This window comes from Leptonychotes weddellii, chromosome 5 (genome assembly GCF_054177405.1).
Source record: "Leptonychotes weddellii isolate Sample4059 chromosome 5, ASM5417740v2, whole genome shotgun sequence".
Taxonomy (NCBI): domain Eukaryota; kingdom Metazoa; phylum Chordata; class Mammalia; order Carnivora; family Phocidae; genus Leptonychotes; species Leptonychotes weddellii.
The window spans coordinates 154,623,996-154,636,365 of record NC_138373.1 but is presented as its reverse complement, the minus strand read 5'-3'; the positions used below and the strand labels follow the sequence as shown (position 1 = coordinate 154,636,365).

At 61.1% G+C, this 12,370-nt stretch overlaps 1 protein-coding gene across 2 annotated transcripts in view; it reads left to right on the top strand.

The window, feature by feature from the left end:
- Nucleotides 1-12,370, top strand: part of SCUBE1 (signal peptide, CUB domain and EGF like domain containing 1) — a 140,866-nt gene that overhangs the window by 122,492 nt on the left and 6,004 nt on the right. For both annotated transcript variants that reach the window (XM_081822583.1, XM_081822582.1), the window contains 7 exons: nucleotides 1,125-1,328; nucleotides 4,435-4,596; nucleotides 5,980-6,147; nucleotides 7,806-7,967; nucleotides 9,533-9,730; nucleotides 11,200-11,352; nucleotides 11,693-11,772. In XM_081822583.1, the coding sequence (XP_081678709.1) occupies nucleotides 1,125-1,328; nucleotides 4,435-4,596; nucleotides 5,980-6,147; nucleotides 7,806-7,967; nucleotides 9,533-9,730; nucleotides 11,200-11,352; nucleotides 11,693-11,772 (1,127 nt within the window). The remainder of the gene's footprint in view (nucleotides 1-1,124; nucleotides 1,329-4,434; nucleotides 4,597-5,979; nucleotides 6,148-7,805; nucleotides 7,968-9,532; nucleotides 9,731-11,199; nucleotides 11,353-11,692; nucleotides 11,773-12,370) is intronic.

Below are 12,370 nucleotides of genomic sequence, written 5' to 3'. Positions count from 1 at the left end.
AAGCTGGGCGACCACCTGAGCTACGGCTACTGAGGTAGAGACCAGCCAGGCAGTGGGGGCGCCGGGGAGGGTAGGCGCTGGGTAGCCCGGGATGGAAGAGGAGGCCCGGGGCTCAGGGGCCCACAGTGACGGCCACACGGCCTCTCTCCACCCTTCATGCCCTCGCTGGGGCCTGGAAGGGCTCATGCCTATGGAGTTTCCGGAACAACTGAGCCAAGGGCCTATCTTTCTCAGGTGCCAGAAGGGGCCTATAATGCTGGCTTGAGTTTCATCAGTGCTTTCCTCTTGGCCGTAAATGAGTGCTGAGTTGTGACAGGGGAGTTGAGATCTGTCAGCAGATACGTGCTGTGTGTGCCCAGCTCCAGGCACTTTTGGAAAGGGGACCAGACCCAAGGTCCTCGTCCTGGCAGCACTCCCAGCCATGGGGACACAGACCCACATACAAACCACCCGGTGCTGAGGGAAACCCTGGGTGGTGGGGGCGTGAGAGCAAACAGGACCCGGAGCTGAGAGTCTCCCCAAGAGAGGGGCCCAGGAAGTCTTCCCAGAAGACTGATTTGAATCAGGACTTAAAATCAAAGTTCACCAAGTGGAGGAGGTTGGAGGAGGTGGCAGGGAATGGCATTCAGGCAGAGGGAAGGGAGTAGAGATCAGAGGGAATGGGATGTGCTCAGGAGGCAGTGAGCAGGACAGGGTGGCTAGAAAGCAGAGTTCACAGTGGGTGTCGGAGGGCTGGGGGTGAGGCCTGGCAAGGCAGGCAGGGGCCCCACCACAAGGGGCCTTGGATCCAAGGCCAGAGAGCTGGGCATTGTCCTGGGAATAGTGGCAGCCTTGGGGGTGTTGAGTGGCAGGGAGGAGTGCCTGTGCGTGAGCTGTGTCCTGGGGAGGTGATGCACTCCGCTGTGGCGGAGGCCCGGTTTCTCCTCCGATCTGCGGTGTGGCCTTGAGCAGGTCATACCTCTTGGACCCTCATTCTCCTCATCTGTCAGATGGACGCCACAGTGGTGCCTCGGCCCCCGGCTGCTGCGCGAACATGCTGGGGGCCGAGGCCCGGCGGAGGGGGAGGCTCGGGGAAGAGGCCACTCCCAGGGGGTTGCGAGTCACCGTCCCTCCTGCCCCTGCAGACACCTGTGAGGCGGACTGCATGCGGAAGCGCGCCGAGCAGAGCCTGCAGGCCGCCATCAAGACTCTGCGGAAGTCCATCGGCCGGCAGCACTTCTCCATCCAGGTCGCAGGCACAGAGTACGCGATGGCCCAGTGGCCGGCCAAGGCCCTGGAGGGCCAGGGGGCGTGCGTCACAGGCCAGGTGTTACAGGACGGGAAATGCGGTGCGTCCCTGCCCGTGGCCACTGGGATGCCCACTCGGCAAACCTCTGCCCTTCCTTCCACGGGGGGCCTGGGTCAGCAGACACACTGGGAGGGGACAGCGAGACAGAAGCCTGCCAGAGAGAAGCAGTCCCGTGCTCATCGTTATGGCTGGCATTTGAAGAGCACTCCCCTGGTGCCAGGCTCTGGGCAAAGCATTTGCTGGGCAAACATTTGCACGCACGACCCTCACCACAATCCCGAGGACGGGTGGGACAGGGAGAGCGCAGGCCAGCACGGCCACAGCGGAGAGGCAGGAGGGGCACGGGGATTAGTCTGTGTGGCTAGAGAGGGCCTCCCAGCAGAGGGAGCGTGGGAGCTGAGGGCAGAGGAGGAGCCGAGCGAAGATGCACGCGAGGCTGAGGGCCACCCAGGCCTGCAGCACAGGCTGCCGGGAAGCAGGCGAGGCCGGGCCCACGGCAGGAGCTCGGGCAGGGCAGCCAGCCAGGGTCCAGGCCCGGGAGGCAGGGGACTTGACCAGAGCCCCAGGAGCTGGCCTGTTGAGAGGGGTTGGGTCTAGACACAGCTGCAGGAGAATGGACAGGGCCCTTGTTCTGCTGGGCTTCACGTTTCCCGGGGAGAGAAGGCAGCCAGTGAGCAAGTAAGCACACCCACAGGCCAGGGGAGGCAGCCGCCTTGCGGGCCTCGTGGGCGCAGGTGCTACTCTGGTGCCGTGGAAACCACAGGAAGGTTCCAAGCAGAGGAGCAACCTTACTGCTCTCTCATCAGGGGAAGGCTTCCGCGAGCGAGGACCAGGGAAGGGAGGCCAAGCGGGAGTCGGTGGAGCCTTGAACGGGGAGTGGGGGGCTGGCAGCAGGACAAGAAGGAACGAGACAGATTGAGAGAGCACTTTGGAGGGGCGGCTGGGAGGAAGGAGGCTTCGAGGGCAGCCCCCAAGGGCCACGGGGCAGAGGTGGCATCATTTTCTGATCTGGGGAACCTGGGGACGACGCAGCTGGTGGAGACGGAGTGTTCTGTCTGTACTCACTATCTCAGATGCACGTGAGTCATCCCTGTGCAGACGCTGAACGGTTAGGGTGGTTGGAGTCACAAATCTGGGGCACAAAGCATAGGCTGGGCCAGAGAGATAAACTGGGGATCCCCTGAGAAGAGGTGGGACTTAGGGGCGTAGGGGGAAGGGAGGACTCTGGCTCGAGCAATGGAGTGAGCATGGCAGGAGGGCAGGGGCCTTCGTGATGTCATTCTTTTCTTTTTTCAAAAGATTTTATTTATTTGAGAGAGAGAGCACACACGAGGAGGGGGAGGGGCAGAGGGAGAAGCAGGCTCCCCACTGAGCAAGGAGCCCGATGCAGGACTCGATCCCGGGACCCCGGGATCACGACCTGAGCGGAAGGCAGACACTTTGAGCCACCCAGGCTCCCCCTTCTTCTATTTTCAATAGCTTATTCTGAAATCATTTAAAACATTCGGAAATATGGCCAGGCAGAACAAGGAACTTCCATGGTTTCTTCATCCAGGCGCCCCCGTGCGCTGCCTCGAGCACGTCCAGCCCACGCGGTCCATCCCAGTTCCCCCACTCTTCCCGCAGCGTCCCTGTCCTGCACGTTCAGTGTCCTGTCTCTCCTTCCTTCAGTGTGGAGCAGTCCCTCGCTCTTTCCCTGCCTCTCCTGTCCTCCTGCTGTAGGATGACCCTCATGGGGCTGCATCCCATGTTTCCGTGACGGTCTCAGCAGGAAACCGCGCTGGCCGCCTGCTCTTCAGCGCCCCCGTCAGGAGGCACAGGACACTGACCCAGGCCACCCCTGGTTCCTCCACCTCCCTTTTCCTTCTGCAATTGAGGAGGATTTGCTGGGGATGTAATTCTGAGTTTATACCAACATCCTGCTCCCCATCAGACATCCTCCCCCCCCAGCAGCACTCAGGGACAACTCCCACCAAAGCAGACACATCTCCCATGGTTGCGGGCCGGTATCCTCTATTCCTGCCAGCCCTGGTCCGTGTGTATTAGTTAGCATTCTCCTGTCAGGAAGCTTTCCCTTCCCCCTCGCTTACGGATGCCTCTGTGCATCCACATGTCCGTGTGGACTGAGACTCCTCTGTTCTTCACTGGGTTGTCATCCAAGCCTAGGATTACTTAGTTCAGTGCTCAGATCATCCCCAGTGTAGCCAGTAAAGTTCCCCTGTCCTTTGGACACACCCCACGCCCCCATCACTCACTGAGGATTCTCGGGCACCAAACCTGTACTTTCCCTGCCCCAGCCTTCGCAATCAGTCAGGAACCCCTGGACCCCTAGAGGAGGAAGATATGCAGAAGCCAAAGCTGGGGTCCTCATTGCTACTGGGGTGTCCTTGCTTCCAGGCTCTCTCATTGGACAGACCTAGAAAGTATGGGTGTATATCATACATGGGTGTATATATATATTTCCATAGGTATAAATGGGTACATAGAGGTGTGTGTGTGCGTGTGTGTGTGTTTTGATTGAAAACCATGCGTTCACACCAATCCCTCCAATTCAATAGCTCAGGGTTCTTTCTAACCTCCCCTCTTTCCATGTTTCTAAATTTGTTCTCCAGAGGAACATGCGGCTCCCTCTCTCCTCATTTCCTCGGTCAGTCTTCTTACTCCTCAGTTTGCTCTATGCAGCCGACCACACCAGCTCTGGACAACCCTCAGCCACCAGGCCTCCCTGCCCCCACCTCTGTCACTCCCCCCCCCCCGCCCTCTGCACCACCCCCATGTCCCCAGATGGCCACTCCACCCCATGGGGAAGGAAAGGGGAGGGTAGGAGAGCTGGGTTTGGACAAAATACCTATAGGACGGCCAGGAAACGGTTGGTACGCAGGCCGAGGGCAGGATGCAGAGCAGAGAGAGAACTAAGGGCTGAGCAGGAGTGACCAGCACGGGGCAGGAGACCAGGGTCAGGCCTCCGGGCTCTTCACAGATGGCTGGTGTCTTGTTCCTACCCCCAGCTCTCCTTTGAGCCACAGGGACGAGGGATGTGCTCTATCTGGGAGGACGGAGCCTGGGTTTGAGGTACCAGGAGACAGACCACCTGGGCACCACTCCCCACCCCTGCCACCGGCAATCTCTCCACTTTGCCTCTGCAGTGGCCTGCGGGCCTGGCACCTACTTCAGCGGAGAGCCTGGCCAGTGTGTGCCATGCGCGCCGGGGTCCTACCAGGACGGGGACGGCCAACTCAGCTGCATGCCATGCCCCAGCAGCGACGGGCTCGGCCTGGCTGGTGCCCGCAACGTATCCGAATGTGGAGGCGAGTGCAGGTCCCCCCTGGAGGGCGGGGCTGGGGGTTGCGGTGGGGGGAGGGCCCGGGGGCACCTCCTGTCTCTACTGAGGTCCCCAAAGCAAAGGCCCGGTCCCTGGTGATACTCTGTAAAGCTCTCTGCATGTGTGCAGAGCTGGCATGACTTCAGGCTGCTGCGCTCTGGTGCCCCGGAGGATCTGTGTGTCAGCAAGCACTGGGCTGTGCCTAGTGCACCTGCGAACAGCAGCATGCAGTTTGGAAAGGACTTTACAGTTTATAAACACTTGGTCATTTACGGGTAACTCACTGTCTATAACGGAGGTACCTAGTGCTTTACGGTTGACCAAACGTGTTACGTGGTATGGAGCCCCGCATCATCACCGAAAGGCTTTATGGAGGGTCCCATATACTCGGCAAGAACTGTTCCCTACATGAAGAACTTTACAGTTTGCCCTATAGATGGTTTGGGAAAGCCCTTTTTCAGTTTACCAAGCACAACTTGGTTTGCAAAGAGCTTTTCCATTCCCTACCTCACTTAACCACACCTGTGATACAGGCTCACACCCCCACCCATCAGCCTCCCTTCTCCGGCCCTCATGGGACCACCCAGGACAATGGGTGGGAAAGGGTGCCTGCGAGGGTGGGTAGGTAGGATCCTCACGGCAGTGGAGACCACCAGCCAGCCTTCTCTGGGGTACAGAAGAGATCAGAGCCCAGCCCTGAGTCCCTGCAGGCTAGCTGGCTGTGCCCTCCAAGAGTGTGGTCTCTGCCCTTAGTGGGGCTGGTGACTGAGCAGAGAGCAGCCACTGGTGGGAGCAGAGAATTCAGGGTCTGGGCCGAGAGGGCCCTCAGCCCACCCCTCACTCAATGCCAAAGCACCCTCTGCATCCCAACTTAATGCTGGGTGTGCTGTCCCCTCCCTTTTTCCCAGCCAGGCCCTCAAGGACCTCACAGACTCCCCTCCCTCTGCCCTGGCCCAGCCCTGCAGAGAGACAAGGCCGGTCAGCCTGGACCCCACTTCCTCATGTGGAAGGCACAGTGTGGCCTGCCCCCCGGGGGGAGCCCCTTCGACCTCTCCCCTCCACAAGCGGAGTCCACACTTCCCAGCTCAACAGCAAAGCCCCTTGCTCTTCAACCCATAGCCCTTCTTGCTAGTGGGAGAGGTGAAGCCACACCTGGCCAAGGCCCCCTAGGGCATGAGCCGTTGGCAGCATCTGGACGGGGGGTGGGCCTTGTGCAGCCCAGGCCCCTTCCCCCCAAGTCCCCCCTCCCCCCCAGCACCACCCCCAGCCGTGGTGCCCTTCCCCAGGGCAGGTGAGGGTTGAGAGCAGGGTCTGGACCAAGGCGCCCCGCCCCCCTCCACCAGCCTGAGCCATGACCTCTGACTTCCAGGCCAGTGTTCCCCAGGCTTCTTCTCCCCGGATGGCTTCAGGCCCTGCCAGGCCTGCCCAGTGGGCACATACCAGCCTGAGCCTGGGCGCACAGGGTGCTTCCCCTGCGGAGGGGGGCTGCTCACCAAGCAGGAGGGCACAGTCTCCTTCCAAGACTGCGAGGCCAAAGGTGAGTCTGCAGGGCTGTGCAGGGACGTTTTCCCTCAACACCTCTCATTTCCTGTGTGGCAGATCTCCAAGGGCAGAGGGGCACCCCGGAGCTGCCGACAGTGGACATGGTGACCAGCACCGTGCCACACGCCAGGACAGGGACAGCGGGGTTCCACACAAGCCCACCCGAGGGTCTTAGATGGGAGAGCCAGGCAGGCACAGTGGTTACAGACGGGAGCTTTGAGCCTGACTCACAGGAAAGTTTTGGGGGGATGAGGGGGTGAAGAAATGAAGGGGTGGCAGGGGCAGTGGGGCGAGGTCAGACGTCTCACCTTACCTGGAGACCCTCCCTTCAGGGCCGTGGGGGTCCTGCTATCTAGCCGCACCTTCCCCTCCATGGTCACCGAATCCCCCCTGAGGAGCCTGCCTCCTGCCCTGCCAAGGGCCTCTTCCCACCCGCTGACCCTGATATTCTTGGGAACAGACAGAATCCTCCCTTTTAGAAGAGAAAACTCCATCTGCCCTCCAGTTCCTGCCAGGATTTCTCCTCCTTACTATGAAACTTATAGAAAGAGTGTCTGGACTCCCCTTCCTCTCCCCTCACCCTCTCCCAAACCCCACTGGTCAGACTCTCACCCCACGGCCCCCCATCATTGCTCCCATCAAGGCTGGAGCCAAATCGGTTCCCAGCTGGCATCTCCCACAGCCCCGTGGCCCCAGGCCCCACTCAGTCTCACCCACCCACCCCTCATCTGGTAGTGCTGGGGTCCCCGGCCTGGGCACTCACTCTGGAACCTGGAAAGAAAGAGCATCCAGTGACCCCACTTTCTGTCCCCAACCCCACCTCTGTCCTGAGCAAGATGCTACACCCTCCTGCCAGTGGACAGCCCCGGTCATATCTAGCAACCCACCTGTCACTCCACGTGGCCAGAGCCCCTCATCTTTGCCGCAAAGTGCCCCCCGCCCCGGCTCACACCAGCTCTGTCCTGCCAGGTGCCCAAGGAGACCTTGGAGTGCCCCCGAGTGCTCTCTCTCTGACCTCACATCCAGTCTGTCCACAGCCCCAGCCAGCAGCTCTGAGCGATGAGCTCTCAGCGCCCCACTCCTGCCCCCCGAGCCAGGCCACTGCTACCTGTCCCCCCCACCCGCCCCCTCCCCAGAGCATGAGACAGGACCATGCAGTGGCTCCAGATGCCCTCCTCCCTCAGCGCAAAGCCTAGCATGACCCCCTGGCCCCAGGAGCCCGTTCCCGTGGCCTGTGGCCTCCCCTCTGGCCACACCCGGCATGCGCAGCCCACTCCGGGCCCAGCTCGGCCGCTCCCTCCGCCCAGATGGCCTCCCAGCCAGCTCCACACTGCTCAAGCCTCCACCCAAGATCCCTGCGCCCCTTGAGCAGCCCATGCCTGGCCTTAAACATCTCATGCCCCATTTATTGCCCCCGAACACACGCACCTCGGGGGCGGGCCTTGGTCTGCGGAGCTCACTGCCCAGCTCCCAGCGGCCCACCACGCTCCACACCGCTGTGGACGAGGCCAGGACTGGGTGCGGGTGATGGGAGGCCACTGGGTGGTAAAGAAGGGCCTTGACCTTGGCTCCAAGACAGACCTCGAGGGCAGGGAGGCGCCAGGGAGGATGCCCCTGCCCTTTCCCACCTGCCCCCCCCACCGCGGCCCACAGTGCACTGTTCCCCGGGGCACCACTACAATACCAGGACACACCGGTGTATCCGCTGCCCGGTGGGCACCTACCAGCCCGAGTTTGGCCAGAACCACTGCATCACCTGCCCGGGCAACACCAGCACGGACTTCGATGGCTCCACCAACGTCACACACTGCAAAAGTAGGTGCAGCTCTCCCCGCGGCCAGGGGGCTGGGCTGCTGGGGCGGGGTGAGCCCGCACCCCACGTGGTGTCCGCAGGACCCCGGGGACCCCGCCCGGTCTAGCACATCCACACGTCTGCTCAGGGTGATGCCCGCACCCCTGTGCTCGGCGGGCCCTGCTCGAGGCCCCAGGTCTGTGGAGGGCAAAGCCAGGCCGCGCCGGGGGGCCTGCGGGGCAGCGGCTGAGGGCCCGGCCGTGCTGCCTCGGAAGGCACGCGTGGCTGGGCTGCCAAGTGGACGCAAACCAGCCCAGGGGACAAGGAAGCAAGCGCCAGGTGTGGACGGGTGTGGAGGTGCCAGAGGAAGACCGGAGGCCTCCTCCTGTCTGTGAGAAGCTCAGTTTAGCCAAAAGAAATGCGGGCAGCATAAGACGATTTGGGAAATAGATAGCCCAGGCCGTCACTTAGCAAGTCATTTGGGCATAACAGACTTTGGCTATTTTTAATTCATTTTTCGGAGTCCTCTGGGACAGATTTTCTGGTATTGTACCCTTCCCCAAATCAATTTCTAGCCAGTTACCCCTTTCCTGGGCTGCTGGTCATGTCTAGGACAGCCCAAAGGGCCATGAAGGGGACTTAATCCTAGAGGTGGGAGCTGCCCACTTCCCCGGGGCGTCCCCTGGGGCTCGTGGCCTCTGGGGACAGAAGAGCAGGCACAGTGGTGGGGCTCCACAGAGACAGGGTTTTAAACGTCCTCATGAATAAAAGTGGAGAAAGCAAATAGGAGGGAAGCTTCTGGAAGGTAAGGTAAACATGAAATGTTTCCCAGAAATTTTGATGTGAAGTGTTTTATTTTTTTTTTTAAAGATTTTATTTATGTATTTGAGAGAGAGAATGAGAGAGAGAGAGAGCATGAGAGGGGGAGGGTCAGAGGGAGAAGCAGACGCCCTGCTGAACGGGGAGCCCGATGTGGGACTCGATCCCGGGACTCCAGGATCATGACCTGAGCCGAAGGCAGTCGCTTAACCAACTGAGCCACCCAGGTGCCCCTGTGTGAAGTGTTTTATAAATGAAACGGTATAAGAAAATTCTGTATATTTAGTATTTCTGTTCAGTTCTCTTTGCAGACCTAAGGTGTAAGGGTGAGGCTAGGAGCATTTAGCTCATAAAGATGTCGCATTTGGCCTCTTGAGGATTACGCAGCTTAGCTACAAAAGGAAAGAAAGGGAAGCAGGTCTCTTTTTCCTCACTGTGCTGCCTGCTTGTCCCCCAGCCTTCCTGCTCGGTGGGGAGGGCGACCACACCAGGCACCTGGCGGACACTGAGAGTGGAGTGCGTGGAGGGAAAGAGGGGGTGGGGGTTCACTGGGCTTTTATGTGGGCCACCTGCAGGAGCAGGGCTGGCAGGGGAGCTGACACCGGGTGGGCCTGCCCCAGGAAGACGACCCTGGGAGAAGAGCGGCCCCGGGCCGAGCTGGCTCAGGGGGACCCTGGGTGGAGGCGGGCCGCGGGGCCGTCGAGGGCCCGCCCTCCACGTCCCCCGTGCAGCCGGCCTGAACAGGCCCGGGGGGCCCCGGTGCCCACAGACCAGCACTGCGGCGGCGAGCTCGGCGACTACACAGGCTACATCGAGTCCCCCAACTACCCCGGCGACTATCCGGCCAACGCTGAGTGCGTGTGGCACATCTCACCGCCCCCCAAGCGCAGGATCCTCATCGTGGTCCCCGAGATCTTCCTGCCCGTTGAGGATGAGTGCGGCGACGTCCTGGTCATGAGGAAGAGCGGTATGCACGGGTCGAGGCGGGGCAGCAGAGGGGCCGCCCAGGGTCACCCGTGGGGCGGGTTCGCAGCCCACCTCTGTCTGACCCAAAGGGCTCCGTGCCAGGGTGTGGCGAGTGGGGGGTGCACCCTGAGCGTGGGAGCCAGGGCCGGGCCGGTCTGGTCTCCACACTGACCACAGGCTAGTCTCATCCCAGGGGTCCTGCCTGTCCTGCCATGCCACCGAGGGTGAGGCCCCAGGAGCGACCGCTGCTCCGCCCACCTCCTGCTGCCTCTGAGGCTCGGGGGCACACACACAAGATGCCTCAGGGTCAGACAGCCCGTCCCTTCCCCTCTGGGAGTTCCAGCCTCCTGGCCCATCACCCCTGTCAAGGGGCCAAGAGCAGTGGGCCGGCCCTCAGTAGTGGGTGAGGACAAGTGTGTGCCCAGATGGCCACAGCATCGAGAAAGGTGGGGAAGCCCCTGAGCCCCCCAGGAACCAGGTTGAGTCCCTAATAGCATGTGCGCAGACCAGGACCCCTCACGGCTGCTGTCAGGTCACAGTGCCCCCAGGGAGCACACCCCAAGTTGGAACGTCAGGGAAGAAGGAGGCAGACGCAGGCAGACACAGAACACTCCTGCCCACTTGGGTCTGGAATGTGTATGAGGAACAGAGACTAAGCAGAGAGAGTGATTGAGGGAGTTTCTGTCCACTCTGTTCCCCTTGTTCTTTGTTACCATATGCGAGCGTCGCCCACTCGTGTCGCTGATAAGCCAGGAAGTCTGAGGCCAGAAAGGGCAGGGAGCCTGCCCAGGATGCCACAGCCGGTCAGAGCCCAGCCCGGGACCATCTTCCCCGCCTCCTCTGTCACCAGCCTCCCTAGTCCCCAACATCCTCCCTTCCACTGTCTGCCCACAGGGTTGAGCTCTAGGGGGTCAGCTTCTCCCACCTCCAGGGCATCTCAGGAAGGCTCCCCAGGGAGCAGTGAGGAGGTGGGGCACCCTTTGGACAGCCCCACGCACCCCAGGGTCAGCACGCTCACCCTTGTTCATCTGCTCATAGGGAGAGGGGACTTCCCAAATGGGGCCCCCCACCCCAGGCCTGACTTGCGCTGAGTGTGGGCATGAGCCCTATCCTAGAGGAGCAGTTGGTGCAGAAAGACAGTGACAACCCAACAGAGGGGCAGCGACAAAGGGTTCACCAGGGCAGGGCAGGAACATGGTAGTGCGAGGACGGAGCAGTCGGGGAGGCTTCCTGGAGGAGGAGACACAGAAACCTGCTCTGCAGGATGAGTAGGAACTGGGGTTGAAGGTGGGGACTGGCATTTGGGGCAGAGGGAGCACAGGCAGAGACTAGAGCTGGACTGTTTGGGGGACTGGGCGTGGGAGCTGGGTGGCAGACCAGGTGGGGAAAGCACGCGGCCTGAGGAAGGACAGGGGCCAGGTGCAGGGATGTGGGTCAGCCAGCCGCTCAGCCCCCCTGCTCTGTCCCCAGCATCACCCGCATCTATCACCACATATGAGACCTGCCAGACCTACGAGAGGCCCATCGCCTTCACCTCCCGCTCCCGGAAGCTCTGGATCCAGTTCAAATCCAATGAAGGCAACAGCGGCAAAGGATTCCAAGTGCCCTACGTGACCTATGACGGTCAGTGTGGCCGCACCGTGTCCGGCCCTGCAGACCCAGAGGCAACGAACACGTACGGGGTGGGGGGTGGTGCAGACGAGGGAGCCATGAGTGGTGTCTGTGGCCTTCAGCGTGACGTACTGCCCAAGCAGGGTTTTGAGGGTTGACTAGGAGTTCCTAGCTGGCCAAAACTCGAGGTCAATTTGGGTGGAGGATACAGAGGTTTGGAGGCAGAACTGCCTCTGGCCAAGGTCTGAAGTCTGAATGTGGAGCAGGGGAAGGCAGAGGCTGAAGGTGAGGGGGAAGCAGACAGGGTCTGGCACCTTCACCTTCCTTCCTTCCGTGCTGGTGGGTTTCACAGAGGACTACCAGCAGTTGATAGAAGATATCGTTCGCGATGGACGGCTCTACGCCTCGGAGAATCACCAGGAAATTTTAAAAGTGAGTGAGCTTCTTTATGGCAAAGGGTCCATGTGATCCCAGGATGGTGGCCTGTGATGATCCAGGGCATCTGTCCTTGCAGACCAGGAGGGCCGAGACAAGCTCCCTGGTGGCGTCTAGCCCAGGACCTGGTGACTGGTCTTTGGGCTCCTCACCAGCTGCCAGCCTCACTTCCCTCATCTGTGAAACACGGTGGGAGCTTAAAATCAGTAGAACCCGCCCCCACCTTTGGGACTGCCTGCCTCGTCATCTTGCTCGTGGCCTTAAGAAGCAGAGCCACCTTGTCATCGAGGGGCGCTGTGTCTGTCACGCGGCAGGCACTGGCCAGCTCAGGGCCCCAACCCAGGGATTTGCTCGGGCTCTGGGGGTCTGGCCGTGGCTCAGCATCTGGGAAGATAGCACTCCCAGCCTGGGAGCTGAGGTGGGCGGGGCTAGAGCAGGGTTGGGGCCCCTGGCTGTCATGTCCCAGCTGGGTGGCCCTCGGCAAGCCCTCTGAGAAACCAGGCGTGGCTTGCCGAGTGTGGGTCTTCCAGCCCCGGGGCTGGCACGGTCCTCCACACAGTAGGCAGTTTGTAAGCAGAGAGGTTCCCCCCAATGC